The sequence below is a fragment of the Gadus morhua genome, chromosome 23 (genome assembly GCF_902167405.1).
Source record: "Gadus morhua chromosome 23, gadMor3.0, whole genome shotgun sequence".
NCBI classification, from domain to species: domain Eukaryota; kingdom Metazoa; phylum Chordata; class Actinopteri; order Gadiformes; family Gadidae; genus Gadus; species Gadus morhua.
In genome coordinates this window covers 5806692-5825966 of record NC_044070.1, presented here as the reverse complement: position 1 = coordinate 5825966, position 19275 = coordinate 5806692, and the positions used below count along the sequence as shown (strand labels likewise).

Below are 19275 nucleotides of genomic sequence, written 5' to 3'. Positions count from 1 at the left end.
CAAGCCAATGGCTGCCGAGTGTCAGCCATTGATGGTTCAGCATGTTTGCTGGGAACACCCAGAAACGGGATGAACAGTCGGTTAACTCGCCACTCAGGAATTCCAGGGAAAGTTTCCGGGGGTCCTTCCGCCCTAGTTTAAATGATGCTGAGGGAAAGAATATTCAAATCTGGAGTTTTTCTTGGGAGCCCTTCAGGCGAGCAGAGAAGTGGGTCAGTGTTCTCTGTGGCACCCGGATGTTGGGTTGATGCATAGGAGGTCATGTTGTTGTAAACATTTACGTCTTTTAAGAGTTGTACATCTTAAATGGAGAGCTTTGTGTTTACACAAAGTGCTATCTTATGGCTTTTGTGCTTACAAAGCCATAAGATAAATGTGTGTATACTATATGTGTGTATACTCACCGTTTAGTTTCATTTTGAATGCACACTAGATGAATGGGTTTTGGAGAATATATCCACCCCAGTTACTCTTAATTCACTCTTCTCTGTGTGAGCCCCCTCCACTCCTAAAACACAGACTCATGTTTCCATCGAGGTGTTCTCACAGGAACATTGACCCCTGACCTTTTTACTGCCCACTTCCTCATAATTTCCAAATGACTCTTGTTTCTGATTTACGATAAAAGCTAATGCCTTTGGGTGTCTAATGTTTAATTAATTATTAAGTGCAGTTCCTAATGAACATAGCCTTTCACGCTGGTTAATTTCTACAGCTCTATGCAGGGGTGAAATAGATTTAATAAATGGTTTCAGGTTAGTCATCTGCGTACACAGACCAACGCACACCAACACACACGCACACAGAAATATATGTATAGTCTTAAATATGTCTTGCACATTTACACAGATAAATCAAACTATGTAAGGCACAAATTAGTTCAATTGAGAACACACACACACATCGCACACTGTTATACACCCTAATTGTCTCTTAAAAATCAAAACCTCAGCCTTTTCGACTACAAACACACGCAGACACTCACACACAATACCCACATTCTTGAACTCACACACACACAGGTATACACCCACACACCTAGCATACCGGCCCGGAGCCTCAGAGATCGGTGTTTAATTATGGGGGGATTAGCAGGAAGCGCCGGGCGAGTGCAGGGAGCCAGGGTCAGGTTAGCCCGGGCTGTGTTTGAACCCCACACTGCTTAGTGGCCTTATCCTCCACTTAGAGAAGGTTAAGACACCCCGTCTACCACACTGGTAATTACTGCTCCCCAGCCGCCTCCCACAGAGGAGAGAGAGAGAGAGAGAGAGAGAGAGAGAGAGAGAGAGAGAGAGAGAGAGAGAGAGAGAGAGAGAGAGAGAGAGAGAGAGAGAGAGAGAGAGAGAGAGAGAGAGAGAGTGTACTGTGACACAACTTGGCCAGCGGGAATCAAAATGTCATCGGCGCTCGCTCGCCATGGCAACGAAGGGAGGTTGGGTTCGGCCAACGGGCACCGGGGGATGAATCTGTTCTTTTTCGACTCAACACTCGACCAGCTGCTGCGCATCGCTACGCCGCCCCTCGAAAGTGATCTTAGACCGGCGGAGGCCGTGGTGTGAATGGCTGTGATGGCGAGCGGACATTGGCGGTACCGATGCTGCCCGGTGACCTGGCCAAAGGGCACGCGGTCAAGAGGTCCTGAGAGTGAAAGAAAAGGCGTTGTTTTGCTTGAACAATAAATGTTTGACAAAACGCCGTGACTCCACCTACACCTGGGCTTCCCTGTCTCGTACTCTCGGTTGCCCTCTCACTCACTCACTCACTCACTCACTCACTCACTCACTCACTCACTCACTCACTCACTCACTCACTCACTCACTCACTCACTCACCCACCCACCCACCCACCCACTCACTCACTCACTCACTCACTCACTCACTCACTCACTCAAACTCTTACACACCCACAAACACTCCAACTCTTCCACTTCCACACTCACTCCATTAGTCATTCTATAGTGATTAGCCTCCCCCTCCTACCCTATATCTGGAGGGGCTCTCCTCAGTGGTCACTGTACCCACCTCCCAGTCCAAAGACGCTACCGAGGCAACCAGCCAAGCGCCTCTGTACCAAGGATAAATCGCTGTGTCCCCTCAGAGGGTCACCTTTTCAACCATGTTAGACACACAGAGCCAAAGTCTGTAGACTTTGAATGGCCCGGGTCATCCACAGAGGACACCGTCGATAATGATGCTGAAACACGTCGGCTCCGGCCGCACTCGTGCTTAGCGGTTAAACACCGCCGCCGCCCCGCTACTGGAGGCCGTAATGAGGCGGCGGCGGACGCAGGAAGGAGGGAGAGGGCTTTTGAACTGCGCCTGGGTCACGGAGACGTGATGGTTTGTTGTGTGTCGGGTGATAATGATGCTCGGCCCGCTGAATGGCTGCGGTGGTTAACAGTACAAGCTGGGTAATTGGTGTCTCACTATGTCAGCATCTTCCCTCCACGCTGGTCCTTTTGTATCCCGAGCTAGAGCCTTTTATATCTGCTTGGAGCTGAACATGCAAAGTCTGGGGTATTTATTATAGAAAGAGTGTTCAAAGTGCAAACTGAGTATAGGCTACATACACCTAATACCTAATATATACATTACCTAGAATATATAGTAGACAGACCAGCGTGACCACAGAACCAAGTGTTTTGAGTATTTAGTACATTATGCTCAATAGATACTTGTGTACATAATTACATTCAATTTACATAATATATAGGGGCCCAGGATTTGGTGCAACGGCCCTGTATATAGTACCTAATATAGGTAATACGTAGTGCATGTTATAATTTGTGTATGTAGTAATGTGTTAATAATATTCAGTATATATACTTCATTGTCATATATATTTATTGTAATGCAGAGTATATTGATAATTGATGCCGCTTTTCCACCGCACATGTAGCTCGACTCGACTAGACTCGACACTAATCGACACGACTCGACACGGTAGCAGCACGGGTCGTTTTCCACCGCAAATAGTACCTCCTGGACGTGGGCGGGGTCGGCTGCGCGAAAGGGCCGTGACATATTTTTGTACGCGACGCAAACAACACCTACGCAACCCACACATGGACAGAACCCACATAACAACAATGGAGGACATCGATAACATTACTATTATTAGCTGGCATGTTGAAGAAGTTGAAGAAGTGGAATATGTTGGCTGCGGCGCTGCTATGGCTGTTACCAGCATGGTTGCCATGTCGCTCTCGTGACTTCGTCACACTCTCTGGCCAATCAGTGGCCGGCCGTCTGCCGACGTCACCTTTTAGCACCGGCTCAGCCGCTTGGAACCTAGAGCGAGGCGGTACTAGAAAAAGCAGCCACTTCAGGTACCAGATACCATGTTTTCACGGTGGAAACGCAAAAAATGCGAGCTGAGTCGAGTCGTGTCGAGCTGGTACCATGCAGTGGAAAAGCGGCAATAGAGTATATACTGTAAATGGTACACATGGATTAAGTATTTTTTTTTGCAGTATATTAGTACAAATGTATTCAAACAGTCCTGACCAAGAAGGCAACAGCTATCTCACAGCGGGAAGAAGAGGAGTTGCAAAATATGTAAAAAAGTAAATTTCTCTTTGTTTACCTTTGGGCAATGTTCCCGCTCTGCAGGGAGTCTTCACGGGAATTACAGTTTGAGTTGAAGTATTATGTAATCATTTTAAGAGGCAATAGAAGAACTGACGCATTATTTCTTATTCGGCAATCGTAATGATTCTACACTGATTAGATCTCTATCTGCGACATAGACACGTCTTTGAAACATTAACGTAATCTGTAATCAAAGCCCAAAATATTCTCCCTCTCTCTCATCCTCCCTCCAGCCACCATATTGATCTCCAAAGGTAAACGCTGTTGCCTGGTTACTAATCAACCTGCATAATTTAAGTGCTCCCCATCATTTATTAAACATGTTGGTTGAATAGCAGGCAGCCCGGGCAGACCTTTTCTCAACGCATTGTTCCCATAATCTATATGAACTAATGAGGCGCCCTGACGCCCAACTGCCCCGAGCAACACGCGCAGTGCAGCTCTCAGTCACATGGTCGCGGGGCGGGGAGGGTGTTGTGGTTGGGATCCAGAAGCCCATAGGCTCTCAGCAGCAAGGAGACCAACAGGAAACCACAAGGCGTTTGGCACTCAGGACCTGTGTTGGTGAGAGTCCTCAGGCGAGGTTGTGATCATCGTGTCTCGGTACCTGCGGAGGAAAAGGTACCTGAATAATGAGTAGAGGAGAGTTGCCTTCATAGTTGAACCAAAGTTAAACAGTTGACATAGGGTTGACTCCTCTTCCTTCAGGCTCTGACATCTGGAACATGAAGATCTAACGGTGATTACTTCTTGGTGATCAGTGACAACAACCCACTATCCCATCGGACCCCAATCGAAAATGGATAGACTTGGCGCTCATCGACCGATTGATGCTACCCGGCCATACCTCTGGTCGGGGCTGCCTTCCCCTGGGAACAAACAGTTTGACAGAACCCAGGGACTGCTCCTCTGTCCCAGCTAGCTTCCGGAGCGGGTCATGCTGTCGGGACCAATGAAAGTAGCGACTTAATATTGAACCAATACTGGTACCGCAAACAATACATGATGTCCAGAGAGAAAATCTGTTATTGTTGGTTTCGTTTAGTTTAACTCTAAAGATGTTTTGTATTTTCATCTTCTGTTCTTGACGGACAACAATCAAAAGATGGGAACAAACTAACTCATGCACACGCACGCAAAGCGATGAATTCCTGATTGTTTGATCCATTGCTTATCATAGAGCTGGGGTATTCAGGATAGCTGTACCTCATGATATCATTTTTATGCAGGTCTTTAGATGGCGGTTTCATTTCGTAATGTATCCTTGAGCAACAACCCTGCCGTCAGTTTCCCTTGTCTAGTTATTCAGCTTTGCGCCGCATACTTGAGTCTAAACAGACCCAGATTACCCTGATGGGCTGCAGGCTCTGTTTTCTGTGCATTGTTTGCGGTGCTCCAACGGCCTCCAAATCACTCCGTTCTGTGGAGCGGCGAGTGGATGCTTCCTATAAATCACTGTTGTTCAGCAAACACGACCACCGGTCAATACCCCCTTTAGCAGCGCTAACAGTGAGGGATGAAGCCCCAAATATAAGCAATATTGACAAAGTGTCGCAGTGAAACATACCTGCTATCTCTAATGGACACGACTTTTTCTATTAGAGATATAGACCAATTATGGGCGCTTAAGTTGTTTGAATTGTACAACAGCCAATTTTTCAATTATTTTTCAAAACTCCTCAGAAGTAATATTCAGATTATCACATTTATTAAACAAAGTCTGATAAACCTACTGTAGGATTCAACAGATTAAAACACTTAAGAGAGTGCAGAAGAGAGCAACAGTGTGGAACTTGAGACAACCAATCAACCCTCTGCCCACTTCCTCCCTTCCTCTGAACCAATCAGGATAGACACGCCCTGATTGTTCAGAAATGAGCCGTGGGATTGGTCTAAAAAATCGGAATCGCTTGTGGTCTGTAAACCCAAACGCCGGGCTTCTGCTGGATAGACACCTACTTTCCCTTCAGGAATCCAGGATCCCGAGGGAACTGGGTTTCCTGAGGCAAAGTGCGACCAAGACTGAACCATCGTCTGCAATTCCAAGGGGTGGGGGACCAGATGATTATCCTGAGACACGGGGTCGTGCAGGGCTAGACCCCGGTACAGGGATCTGCGGCCCTACAGGGCTAGGACATTGACATTCGAAATGAAGATGTGGGATTAATCTCCTACCATTCCCCAAACACACACGCTTGTGTAAATAATTCAAAATGCCACATGGTGAACTCAGCACGCCAATCAATAGCTGACATTTTCACTGCAGTGCACCGCGGGCTCCAGAACATGAACCGTGTACGCCTAAACACACACATGCACACACACGACACACACGACACACACCGCACACACCAGCGCACGACTCTCCGCTGGTGTGGGTCCGGAGACGGCGGTGCACTCCATTTGGAGGGCGTGGTCCCGAGGCCGGGGGGCATGCCGGACTTGAGTCCAGCTAACTGTACCGGGGCTGCTGAGGCCCGGGGTACGGCTGCTCTGCTGGGCGCTCTCGCCGTCTGCCCGACATTATTGTTATTGTATGGTTTACAATACTAACGTCAAGTTTTGGGCTAGAATCTCCTTAATGGACGACTGGGGAAGGGGGCGGGGAGGAATCCGTTCTCATTGGCTGACGGCCGTATTGAGCTTATTTATGTGCCGATGTGATGGAACGAGTGGGTGTGTTTAGACTAGGTGTCATCGTAACACTAATGCATATTGTGTCGATAGCAGGACGAGGGAATAACAAGTATGAGAATAACAAAAAGAAGAAGGTACAACTCTGAGAGAAGGAGAGGAGGGAGGGAGGGAGGAGGGAGTAGAGAGACAGAGAACGGAGGGAGGAGAGAGAGGGAGGGAGAAGAGGAGGGAGGGAAGGAGGGAGCAGAGGATGAAGGTAGCAGAAGATGGAGGGAGGGAGTAGAGGATGGAGAGAGGGAGGGAGGAGAGGATGAAGGTAGCAGAGAGGCAGAGGATGGAGGGAGGGGTGAGGATGGAGGGAGGGGGGAGCAGAGGACGGAGAGAGGGAGGGAGGGAGGGGGGGCCGCAGTCGGAGGATGGATGAACACAGGGGGCATGAATGAGTGCAGGGGAAATGAAAAGCGACAAAACGAGTGATGGTGGAAGTGGAGCCCCGGCGAGAGGCGGAAGATGAGGTAAAAACGACAGATGAGCGGGAGTGCAGAGGGAGGAGGGGGAGGAACGCCGTGATGGAGAGAGCGAGAGGGGGAGACGGAGGCATCAGAAGAGGCGGGAAATTAAAGGAGGGAGGCACTGAGAGAGATTGAGAAGGGGGCTTGAATTAAGATTGAGGCTGGGAAGAGTGGCGAGTGGGAAGGAAGTGCAGAAAATAAGTTGAGAGAGAACGGGAGAGATGTGGGAGGTTTGAGAAGGAGAATGTAAAATGAAAACTAGAAACGGAATAGAAAGCGGAAAGAGGGCAGAAAATTCAAAATGATGGGGAGGTTTGAATGTATGTGTGACGACTGGATGTCTTGGGTTGAAATCCAGCATTGATCCCTGCCAATAGTGGTCCTCTCTCTCTCTCTCTCTCTCGCTCTCTCTCGGGACGTTTGATCACGATTCCTCTTGTAGCATACGTGGTGACTCACATGCCCACAGTTTTTGGATTAATTTAGAATAACACTGTTTAACTGTTACCACGACTGATGAGGGGAAACATGTAGCAGGGAGAGGGATATAGGAAGGGGGGGGGGGGGGGGGGGGGAGGGATGGAGAGAGAGACAGACGGACAGAGAGAGGCTGGAGAGACAAAGGGAGATGGGCGGGAAAGTTGGAGAGAGAGAGAGATGGGGGAAGAGAGTGGGGGGAGGGACAGACAGAGGAAGAGAGACTGCGAGGGGGGAGGAAGAGAGAGGAGAAGAGGAGGGAGGGAGAGAAAGAGAGAGAGATGGTTAGAGCGGTCCTTGGCATCACTGGTGGCGTCATATCAGGCGTCGGCCAAGCGCAATGAGCAGCAGCGGTGATGTCATCGACAGACTGATATGTCGCTTCTCCATCTCACTCACGCTCACACTCTGCGCAACATGTCCTCCTGTGAGGCCTCCTATTGGCTGAGGAGAGAGGGGAGTTGGCTTTAAAGTGTGTGTGTGTGTGTGTGGGTGGAGGGGCGGGGGGGGGGGGATTCTGGCACTCAAGGCGTTCTCTCTCTTTCTCACTCTCTCGCTCCTTTTATGTCAGTTCTTCCTCCCTGTCTCTCCCCCCGTTTTGGCTGACGTCTATGCCACGCACACACACGCATGCACACGCACGCATATGCACCCGCATTTACACACACGCACACACCCATGCATTACATGCATTTATTCATAACGAAATCATGAACATTGTTGACTTTGCATTGGCAGTAGTTATTATTGTGGACATTGAAACAAATATGCCCATAAATCACCGTGTGTGAGTGTGTGTTTGTGTGAGTGTATTTATGTGTGTGTACATGTGTGAATTTGTGCGTGTCACTGTGTCACACCTCGCGTCATGAATCTGGTATACCTCCAGATTAGTGGCTCGGAGAGGAGGTGTTCCGATTGGCCGTTCTGACTCATCAGAGGAGCTGACAGGCACTTCCTCATCCCTGATGATCTGGCTGAGGCTCCGCCCATACCTGTAGTACACATGCCGCAACTTATAATGCACACACTCTACCTGTAATACACACACTCTGCCTGTAATACACACACCCTGCCTGTAATACACACACTCTGCCTGTAATACACACACCCTGCCTGTAACACACACACCCTGCCTGTAATACACACACCCTGCCTGTAACACACACACCCCTCTGTCTGTCCTCCCGTGGCTCTGAATTGTGAGTGTGTGTCTGCGGAGAGCCTCAGACGCGGGGGCTGTGAGCGGGCTCCTCTAAGGCGTCAGCGTAGACGCCCGCAGCGCTGAAACATTTACGCGCTTGCCTCATGCCGTTGCATCACGCCTCAAGGTTTCCGTGGACCGCTGCGGCTTGTGTTTTGGACGGCTTGTCTGTCTGCTCCCCTCAACCGCTCAGCATCCCAGACTCTGAAGAAGACACTGAACACCCCCCCCCCACACACACACACACACACACACACCCACCCACCCACCCGCTCTATCAGTGTGCCCACCTTGTTACCCCCGTCAGCGCCGTGGATCAGCGTTGTAAGCCTACCTATCATAAGACGTCTCGCTCGTGACACGGACAGTTCATTTCAAACGCTGCGTTGGCTGCGTCACACACGCACATGTGCGTCCCCTTCCGTTGCCGCCGGTTCTCGGTGTTGTGTAAGCGCCCCGCCGCCGTCTCCGGGTTGTATAACCGGGATTCCAGACCCACGCGTCAGGAACGTCGTCATCAGCTGCTTTGAGCTCCTCCACATGAGAGGGACAGACAGGGCGGGGGCGGGGGGAGAGGGGGGGGGTGGGGGAGGGACAGGGCGGGGGCGGGGGGAGAGGAGGAGGGGGGGTGGGTGGGGGAGAGGAGGAGGGGCCGGGGTGGAAGAGCTAGGAGAAAGGAGGAGTAGAAATTAGATAAGGTTGAGATGGAAGTGGAGGGAAATAGATGAAGGAGGAGAGGAGATTTAATTCAGAGTATACTAAAGTGTACTTAAGATGTGTTTCTGCATGCGGGGGGAGAGACGTGGTGGGGGGGGGGGGGGAGGAGGAAAAGCTGCATGTAAAGAAACGGAACACGTAGGAGCAGAAACCGGGGAAAGACAATAAAAAGGAGATTTGATTCAGAGACACGAAGACGCAGGACATTCGGAGGCGGTGAGCGATCGGTTGTACGTTATCATGAGGTAAAGATTTATTCCGGTGTGTTCTCTCATCTCCCTCAACCCTGCGACCTCACGCTCATTAGCATAGATACCACATTCCCCGATTCGTGATTGGAGCGGGAGTCCAGGATGTGAAAAACTAGGAAGTGAGTGTGTGTGCCTGTATGTGTCTGTCTTTGCGTGTGTGTTTGTGCTTGTGCTTGTATGGTGGGTACACACACACACATCAACTCAGAGGCCAGAAAGGTTACACATCATCATAATAAGCAGAAGCATTCTAATCAAACTAGGTAATTCATCCTCCCACACTGTGTGTGTGTGTGTGTGTGTGTGTGTGTGTGTGTGTGTGTGTGTGTGTGTGTGTGTGTGTGTGTGTGTGTGTGTGCTTGTGTGCGAGTGTCCATTCAATAAGCTCCTTCCTCAAATACCTGGAAATGCTTTGAATTCGTCCTCTCAGTTCCGACCCTGGAGACGAGCCGAAGAATATTACCCCGAATATTTCCCACCTAATGCTGGGGAGATTACTCTGAATATTACCCCATTACCAACGAATCTCTGCTGAGCCGAGCCCCGTCGGATACACACCGCATAGAAATGATCCTGCTGCAGGCCGGGGCCTATATAATCCATCTGTCAAAGTACAACATGGTCTTCATCGTTAGGCCCCCCCGGTATGAATCCAGTCAGGGTACAGCATGCTATTGGTCATGTACAATAGCCCCATAAGTCTCTGGATTATGATACAGTAGCATATTGAATGCAAGATGCATGGACGCCCGACAAGTTTTTAAACAAAGCAGTACCCGATCGCCTTGGCCCTTCATCGTTTCTGCCTCAGGGTAGTCATGGTAACCGCCCGGACCACCCGCTCCCGTATGGATCGTCACGGTTGCGGAAAAAGTTAAACGCGGTTTAACGTCTTAAGCACTACACAGCATTTACAGGCATGCTGGCTTCCTGACTGCGGTGTCATTACCCATAATCCTCCTCAGTGTGTGTGTGTGTGTGTCTGTGTATGTGTGTGCGTGTGAACCTGTTGGCGGTGAAGCCGCACATCATAGGAAGTGTGCGGACATCTTAAGTCTACATCTCTCAGGCGAGTCCCTGGCTAAAACCTGGGGATTACCCACAATCCCTTTCTTCCAAATTAACATTTGGCCTTTGCTTCATCTTGCCTGAGGTGAGATGGAGGAGGATTCTTTCCTCATAAAAACATCAAACAAATAAACTCCCAACGGTAAATTTAAAAGATGTCGATGTTATGTTATTTTATAGATTTTTGTCTTTTCTTTTGTTGTCTCACAGCGTGGGTGTTACCAGTTAGAAGTCTTAACTGTGACTGCAGATGGCTTAGACGGTTTTTGGGGTAGTTTGCCCCTCTTTGAGGTCAAGGTCACGTTGGAGAGAGGGGGGGGGGGAATAAGTTGTTTATTTTGGGGTCAGCGCTTGGGCTGACCCCAGCATAGTGATTTTTATTTGGTTCCAGGTACCACGGCGGCCTCCTCTCTTTCTGAGTCTGTGTGTTTGTGTCTCTCTCTCCCTCTCTCTGCACCTCTCAGTGCTGATCTCTCGTCACGCCAGGGTAGAGAGAGCCCTCACACTCACCCTGTTCACCCACATCTTCTTCTTGTCTTCTGTCCATTCTGTGGTATTTTCATGGAGAGTTTCTATCGTCACGTTACCGTATAAATGGGCTTCAAACGGTCATGTGAATGGATCAAAATAGTTTCTTTATGGGAAAAAAGTTTTTCAATTAAGCATGTATTTACAATCCAAATATAGAAAACAACCAAAAAAACCTGTGCCGTCCGAAAATGTACTCGCAAGGCAGTCATAGGTTACGAATGAAAATATGTCATCAGTCAACTTTTTTTTATATGTTCTCAAATGTCTGCATTGTATCAAGTCTTCATTTAGCTTTTAATGGTAACACCTTTATGTTTCATGACCTAAAACACACACACACGCTCACATTCAATCATTTCTCTCTCTCTCTCTCTCTCTCTCTCTCTCTCTCTCTCTCTCTCTCTCTCTCTCTCTCTCTCTCTCTCTCTCTCTCTCTCTCTCTCTCTCTCTCTCTCTCTCTCTCTCTCTCTCTCTCTCTCTCTCTCTCTCTCTCTCTCTCTCCCCCTCCCTCCCTCTCTCTCTTTGTGACAAACGATGATACACCGTCATCGGTACACAGGAGAACATCAATCCCCAATCCTCAAGTGAGTCACACTCACTTGAGGTAGGGTGCGCAGCCAATAGAAAACCACCACTTGTTAAAGCGTTTCCAGCAGGAAGAAGCACCCTTATTGTATTTCACAAAGCATCCCCCATTTAACAACTTTATAAATTCAGTTAACAAAGAACAATGTTCACCGACGCTCAGTGAGACCCAAATGGAGCCGGTTTCAACTGGAAAAAAGGTGGTTTGGGGGTTTCCCTTTAATAAAGCCTTTGTGTGTCTCTGTGTGTGTCTCCGTGCAGCGGGGGCAGGCAATAAGCTTGGCTGGGCGTTCGGCCTGGGCCTAGAGCGGCTTGCCATGGTGCTCTACAGTATACCAGACATCAGGCTCTTCTGGAGCCAGGACCCACGCTTCCTCCAGCAGTTTGTCCTGTCTGACATCCACCAGCCAGTCAGCTTCCAGGTAGGACGCACACCTGCATGCACAGCTCGCACACATACATATAAGCGCGCACGCACACATACATGCATGTACACATGTTGGCACGCACACACACGTATGAGTGTACATTTGTATGCATGCACACACCTACAAATACATGCGGATAACTACCATATCGTTATTACTATATCCTTAATACATAATGGGGTGCAGTAAGAATTAAATGGCGTCTTCAAAGTAGCGCTAATAAGCAGTGAAGCACGTTAGCAACTAGACCAAACAAGACTGGTAATGGTAGGTAAAAACAATACTTTATTTAAATCATGCAATTGTGATGTAGAACAAAATAAAAAGAAAACAAAGTGCCTGCATGATATTGAAGCCTACAGCGATCATTAGTTAACTTGTGTGGTGGTGCCTATGTATATAAGGTTTACTGGACTACGTTACCCATAAGGCTTAGCGCCAGTTAGAGGCTGGAGATAGCCTACGTGAGAGAGCTATGAGCGTGTACATGTGTTGGACCGCTAATGCAATGAAGAGTGCTAGGAACTAAACATGCTGCTGCGCCCGGTTTGTCATATATAAGGCACAAACATAACAGTGCCTTATCATTTGTTTACCCATGGGCCATGGCGACGCGATCGCTACCTGCTCTCAGGTAGCAATCGCGATGAGAACGTTTTAGACTCGATCAATATAAGGTCGCGGGGAGACGAAGCTCTGTTCGTTTGGATATTTTATTTACGTGACCATATCTTTGTTATATGTTTAAAAAAAATGAAAAAATCTGTTCTCTTGTTTTGGGAATCAGTTCTCGTCGTTCACCTTCGTTATTCGTTCGTTCTGACCGAATCGTTTGCGACCGACCCATCACTAGCAAGCACACACATACACACATGGTTGTACATATGTACACACACACACACACACACACACACACACACACACACACACACACACACACACACACACACACACACCCACAGATGTCGTAGGTTCATACACACACAGGGCCGACGGACTGCGGGGGAAAGTGAGGCAGTCGTGGGGGGGCCCAAGGCAGAGGGGGGGCCCATGGCAATAAAAAAAAAATTGAATTATCCACCAGCCCATAGTGTTAGGAGTCGCACACGGCCTCGTCTCCCCCCCCCCCCCCCCCCCCCCCCCCCCGTCAACAATTCAGCGCAGGGGGCGGGTAGGGGGAATTCGGGGGGGGGGGGGGGGGGGGGGGGGGGGGCATCAGTACCTCTTGTATAGGGGCCCAGGATTTGGTGCAACGGCCCTGCACGCACACACGCACACACACTCTCTGACACACACACGCACACACACGTACACAAACCTACCATCACATATACACACAGTAATGGTCACATACATGCATGCCATGTGCACAGTAACGCACACACAGACAGTTAGAATTAAGAATCCACTGTGCTATAACAATTCAGCTGAGATGAAATTGTGTGTCTGCATACAACACGTGTTCTTACATAGAATACGAAGATGTGTAACATCTCGCACAGTACACTCACACTTGTACACGTGCACACAGACAGACTTGTGCAAACAGACCTATACATTCAAACATGTACACAAAGACATGTGCACACATGACCAGATGTTTTCACAGGCTGTCCAATTGATTTTCCTATCTTCACGTTCTCCCCGTTCATCTCCTCCTTATCTCCTTCCTCTCTTCCCTACCTCCCTCTCCTCTCGTTTATCTTCCCCTCCATCCTCCCTCTCCTCCCTCTCTCTCCACCCCTCTCATCTCCGTCCCGGAGCCGGCTGTGACGACGCCGCAGCGTAGCATATTTTAACATTTATTGCAATCATCATACCACATGTTGTCATTACACGTCACACTGCCGTGTCCATAATCCATGTTCACACGAGTCCCGGGAACGGCCTACCGGTGCTTATCTCTAAAACACTTCCCTTAACATTTCAATCCATCATACGCTACTCACAGGAACCGCTGACGCATCACGGCTCCGCTTTGTTTAAGTTCATTGATATTTCTTTGTTTGTACATGAATGATAACACATACCTACTGAAGTGACTCTGGCACTGGCGTGCTGACCGTACTTCCCCGGGTAGGCGACGCGGCGGTGCTGTTTCTCCGTTGTAGGGCGGCAAGCGGAGGGACTGGGTGGAGTGTACCATTATGGGCAGGATGTTTATCTGTTGGTTAAAAGCTCATCTGGATACTTTTTAAGGGTTTGTATTGGGTAATGAGGAATAAATTAGAGTTTTATTACGATGCCATCGTTATAATGGTCAAAGTTTCAAGTGTTTTTCAGATTTTTACTTATTTTTTTATGTTCTTCATTTCTGTTCAATGGATTGGGCTAATAGGAGGAGCCGGATTATAAATAGACCTCACTTAAAGCAGTCCGGGCTCCAGTTGACCGGGGAATGTCTAGGTAGCGGCCCCTGTGTCCCTGTGGGGACCCAGGGGGCTTCAGCCGGCCACAGGGCAGGATTTAGTCTGTTTGGTACAGAACCTCTTGCACAAATTGTAATCGTATGTTCGTACGAAGCTGATTTCCATCCAATCCTGCCTCGATGCTCATTTACACCTCGTCGCTAGGCAAACCTTAACTCTCCTACCTCTCCTGCCTTCCCCCCCTCCTGTTACTCTTCCCCTTTTCCCCTCCCCTCTCCTCCCTCCCTTCCTCCCCTCTTGTTCCTCATCCTCTCCTTCCTCCTCTCCTCCCTCCTTTCCTCCCCTCCTGTTTCATTTCCTCTCCTTCCTCCCCTCTCCTCCCTCCCTCCCTTCTTCACTTCCTCCCCTCTCCTCCCTCCCTTCCTCCCCTCCTGATCCTCTTCCTCTCCTTCCTCCCCTCTCCTCCCTCCCTTCCTCCCCTCCTGATCCTCTTCCTCTCCTACCTCCCCTCTCCTCCCTCCCTTCTTCCCCTCCTGATTCTCTTCCTAACCGTCTCCTCCTCTCATTTCCCCTCCTCCCCTTCCTCTCTTCCCTCCGCTCCTCGGCTCTTGTTTATCCCTCCTGCCTCCCCTCCTCCTACAGGGAGGCCATTGTTATTCAGGGTCACGGCTGTAATTATTATTCCATGTGTTCTGTCTTCGCCTGGTCTCCCCGCCTGACTGAGGAGCCAGGCAACATTTACCCCGACTCAACCCCTGGCTTCAAACTTGTCAGTCTTTCCACATTATGCTCCTGCTGTGTTTGTGCGTGTGTTGTTGTGCGTGTGTGGTCTGTGTGTGCGCGCAAGTGTGTGTGTGTGTGTGTGTGTGTGTGTGTGTGTGTGTGTGTGTCTGTGTGTGTGTGTGTGTGTGTTAAATGTGCTTCGACAGTTCCCTCTCACTTTAACTGCTCATTGTGCAGTTTCTGCACGGCGGCTGGATCCCGACTCCACCGCCGCGGTTTCCCGCTTGCTTTGAAATGTACGGTCCGGAGTGAGGTGCTCTCGTACTTGAACCTAAACGAACGCGACTCCCAGTTACCACGACCGATGTGGCCATAAAGATGATATCTTCTCAGAATTGGCGTTGACAACGTATGTGATGGTTCCTCCGTTTGGCCGCCTGGGGAGGACTTACGGGGACGGAACGCGTTGCCGCTCGGTTGAGTCACGCGCTATCCGCTCGCCAAATCTCCCGTTTGACCTTTCCCAGCTGTGTCACAAATGTTAACGAGTCATCGCTGAGAAGGGCAAAGGTCACACCGTTTACACAACCACACCCGTAGCATGCTACAGGCCGATCCTTAGCCGTCAATTAGCAGCTCAATGTATAGATATGAATAATGAAGCGTGAGCCTGATCCACTCCTGCTAGCCGCCGGCTGTTAGCCACGTCTTTGGTTGCGTAACTGTAGGTGGGCCCATCAAAGGGGGCCGCCGGTTCTCTCTCTCTCTGCCGTCCTCCCCGGTGGGAGCTACGTGGTCTGGCTGCTAGCGGTTAGCCGAGCTAGCGTTAGCCTCTGACTGTGCACCATTGGCGTCGGCTCTGCGGGGAGCAGTATGCAAATGTTCGGCTTGCGCAATTGAAGGACATGACATCCTTTACATCCTCTCTGTCAATACCGCACCCCATCTGCGTTTGTGTGTGTAAGTGTGTGTGTGTGTGTGTTTGAGTGTGTGTGTGTTTGGAAAGGGGGTCATGGATGTGCTGACTGTTATGAACACCCACTGTCCCTATGTTTTATACATAAGGGCAGAAGTGCACACACACTTATGGTCCGAGAGAAGAGCTGGAATTAAAGAAATGGATAAAAAGTGTTAATCTAGCACCTTCTCTCCATCAGGGGTCTCATTTCAGGGGTCACTGCGCTATAAGCTTAAAGGTGTGTGTGTGTGAATGTGTGTGTGTGTGTGTGTGTGTGTGTGTGTGTGTGTGTGTGTGTGTGTGTTTGTGTGTGTGTGTGTGTGTGTGTGTGTGTGTGTGTCTGTGTCTGTGTCTGTGTGAATGTGAGTGTGAGTGTGTGTGCCTGTGTGAAAGTGAGTGTGTGTGTCTATGAGAGTGCAGGCGCCCAAGCCCAAAAAGAAAACAAAGCAGATTGAAAATTAAAGGAAAAAGTGTACGCATGAAGAAGAACTGAGAGGAAGACATAGAGCTATGATTTAAGAGTGGTGAGGAAGACCAAGAGGTATGGCTCCTTTAACAGAAGAGACAGAAAGATGGATAAAGGGAGAGGGATAGAGATGCATGAGGAGAGAAGGATGGATCTATCGAGAGGAAGGATGGACGATTAGAAAAGGAGGGATGGTAGAGCAGAGAAGGAGGGATGGATGAGGAGAGGAGGAGGGATGGATGAGGAGAGAAGGAGGGATGGATGAGGAGAGAAGGAGGGATGGATGAGGAGAGAAGGAGGGATGGACGAGGAGAGAAGGAGGGATGGATGAGGAAGGAGGAGAACACCTGTATTGACCCGCGCTGTCACTCGTCCGTCCAGCTAATACCCCTGTCCCCTTTATTGATGACCCCTGTTCCTCCGCCGGGGACCAGGGGAAGCACGGCTGGTCGCCCAGCCAGGGTCGCTGCGCCTCCCCTGGGCCAGGGCACACCGTCCAGCCCCCGCAGCCCTCCGCAGCACACACCGCTACGCCGGCATGTCCAGAATCCACCATAATGATCTGTGACTGCCTGCACCTCGGGGGACGACATGGTCTCCCCTCTTATAACCAGCCTCAGACACGCACGCACGCACGCACACACAACACAGCCACTAACAGACACACCAACACACATGCGCACACACGATAACAGACATACACTCACACATACAGCCACTAACAGAAACACACACACACACAAACATGTACACACACACACAAACAGAAACACACAAACACCCACACACACACAAACACGTACACACACACACACACACACACACACACAAATACAAACACACAAACACACACACGCATGCACGCACGCAGGCACTTGCACGCACACTTATTCACGCATAAACACGCGCACACAAACACAAAACACTCAACTAATGAAGAAAACGAACGACTAACACACCTGTTGTGCGAAACACACGCAAGCGTAAACACACGCTCCCCCCTGTCTTTCCCCCATACACACTCAAACACACACATGCACACATGCACGCAGCACACACACATACGCATATTCAACGCAGAAAATAACTCGTGAAAAGAGCTTCACACGTATACATAGTACTTTCACTTGCATTAATACAATTCTCATTTCCACAAAGACCACTACCATAGACATACACAGACACACCGAGATGTATGTGCACAAGAACAATAACGCACACACACACAGACACACACATACCCTCACTCAGACACACACAACCACTCAGCTGCATTGTAGCAGCCAACAGAAAGTCGAATGCAGATTTCTATCTTCTTCCCAGCAGGGAGGCTCTGCCCATTGGGCTAGACTTTAACTTTATTCTCTGGCTTCAAAGCAGGCCTTCGCGCCCTTGGAGTTTGGTATCCAAATTTTCTCAAGTTTCCCCAGCTTTTCTGATATGGTTTCCTCGTTGTTCTGGGGATTTTGTGAAAGAACAGGGAGATTACTCTCTGAAGATTGACTCTGGAAAATAATTTATCCCCCGTGATTTAAAGTTTTGTTTCATTCTCTTGTTAAACCTCTCTCTCTCTCTCACTCTCTCTCTCTCTCTCTCTCTCTCTCTCTCTCTCTCTCTCTCTCTCTCTCTCTCTCTCTCTCTCTCTCTCTCTCTCTCTCTCTCTCTCTCTCTCTTGCTCTCTTTTCTATCTTCCCTATCTTCCCTCCTCAGTCTTTACTGCTAATAGGGAAGCAAAGACACCTCCTGGATCCCCATCTTTCTGATTAGCATTCTCTCCATCTACAGGCAAATAAAACAGACAGTGAATCTGGTTTCATATCCCTCTTGCAATCAATCTCTCTCTGTCTCTGTCTGTCTGTCTGTCCGTCTGTCTGTCTGTCTGTCTGTCTGTCTCTCTCTCTCTCTCTGTCTCTCTCTCTCTGTCTCTCTCTCTCTCTCTCTCTCTCTCTCTGTCTCTCTCTCTCTCTCTCTCTCTCTCTCTCTCTCTCTCTCTCTCTGTCTCTCTCTCTCTCTCTCTCTCTCTCTGTGTCTCTCTCTCTCTGTCTCTCTCTGACTCTCTCTCTCTCTATCACCTGTTTGAATGTTTCCTCGGCCATCTGACGCTGCTGTCTGTGCTGTCAACACACCTTACACACTTAAATGCTGAACAATGTTGTATGATGACATGCAATTATTATTTATCATTATCCTGGGAGTTAACCGGCGCAAACATGGATGCCATGCGGAAGACCAGGTTATTGAAATCAATATCACAATGTCATTAGTTTTCATCGGTCGGTGAGACAGTCAGGGAGTCCTGGGGAGAGTTGAATCGGAACCCCCCTGGAAACTCTTGGCTTTGTGCGTTTGTCATCAGGATTCTGGCCGTCACTACGTGTCATCCGAATATTCAATTTATAGATCGCCATGGCAACGCACAATACGGAAACATATGCTCCCAAACAGATGGCGACGGTGTCATCTGATTGGACACGCGGTGCGTGGTTTTGGCTGTGAACGTGTTAAAGTTCAAGAAAGGCTTCACTATGAACAAGAGTCAGGTTGACATTGTTGTTAGGTAGTTCATTATCTCCATATCCAGCAGTCCTACTATGTTATTTCATGACATTGTGACATGATAAAAGTTACGCCTTTTATCACGGAAGTATTCGTCCGAAGATAAAGTGATTTGTGTGAGTAGATGAAGCTTCAAGCAGGGGATTTTAAGACGTTTCTATCTTCCCTGGCAAGTCTTTTTTACTGTGTGTGTTTGTGTTCGC

General features: G+C 49.1%; 1 protein-coding gene across 4 annotated transcripts in view; it reads left to right on the top strand.

Annotated features, from left to right (window-relative positions):
* The window catches only part of fars2 (phenylalanyl-tRNA synthetase 2, mitochondrial), an 86880-nt gene that overhangs the window by 56330 nt on the left and 11275 nt on the right, over window positions 1-19275 (top strand). For all 4 annotated transcript variants that reach the window (XM_030348726.1, XM_030348725.1, XM_030348724.1 and 1 more), the window contains exon 8: window positions 11834-11994. In XM_030348726.1, coding sequence (XP_030204586.1) covers window positions 11834-11994 — 161 coding nt within the window. The remainder of the gene's footprint in view (window positions 1-11833; window positions 11995-19275) is intronic.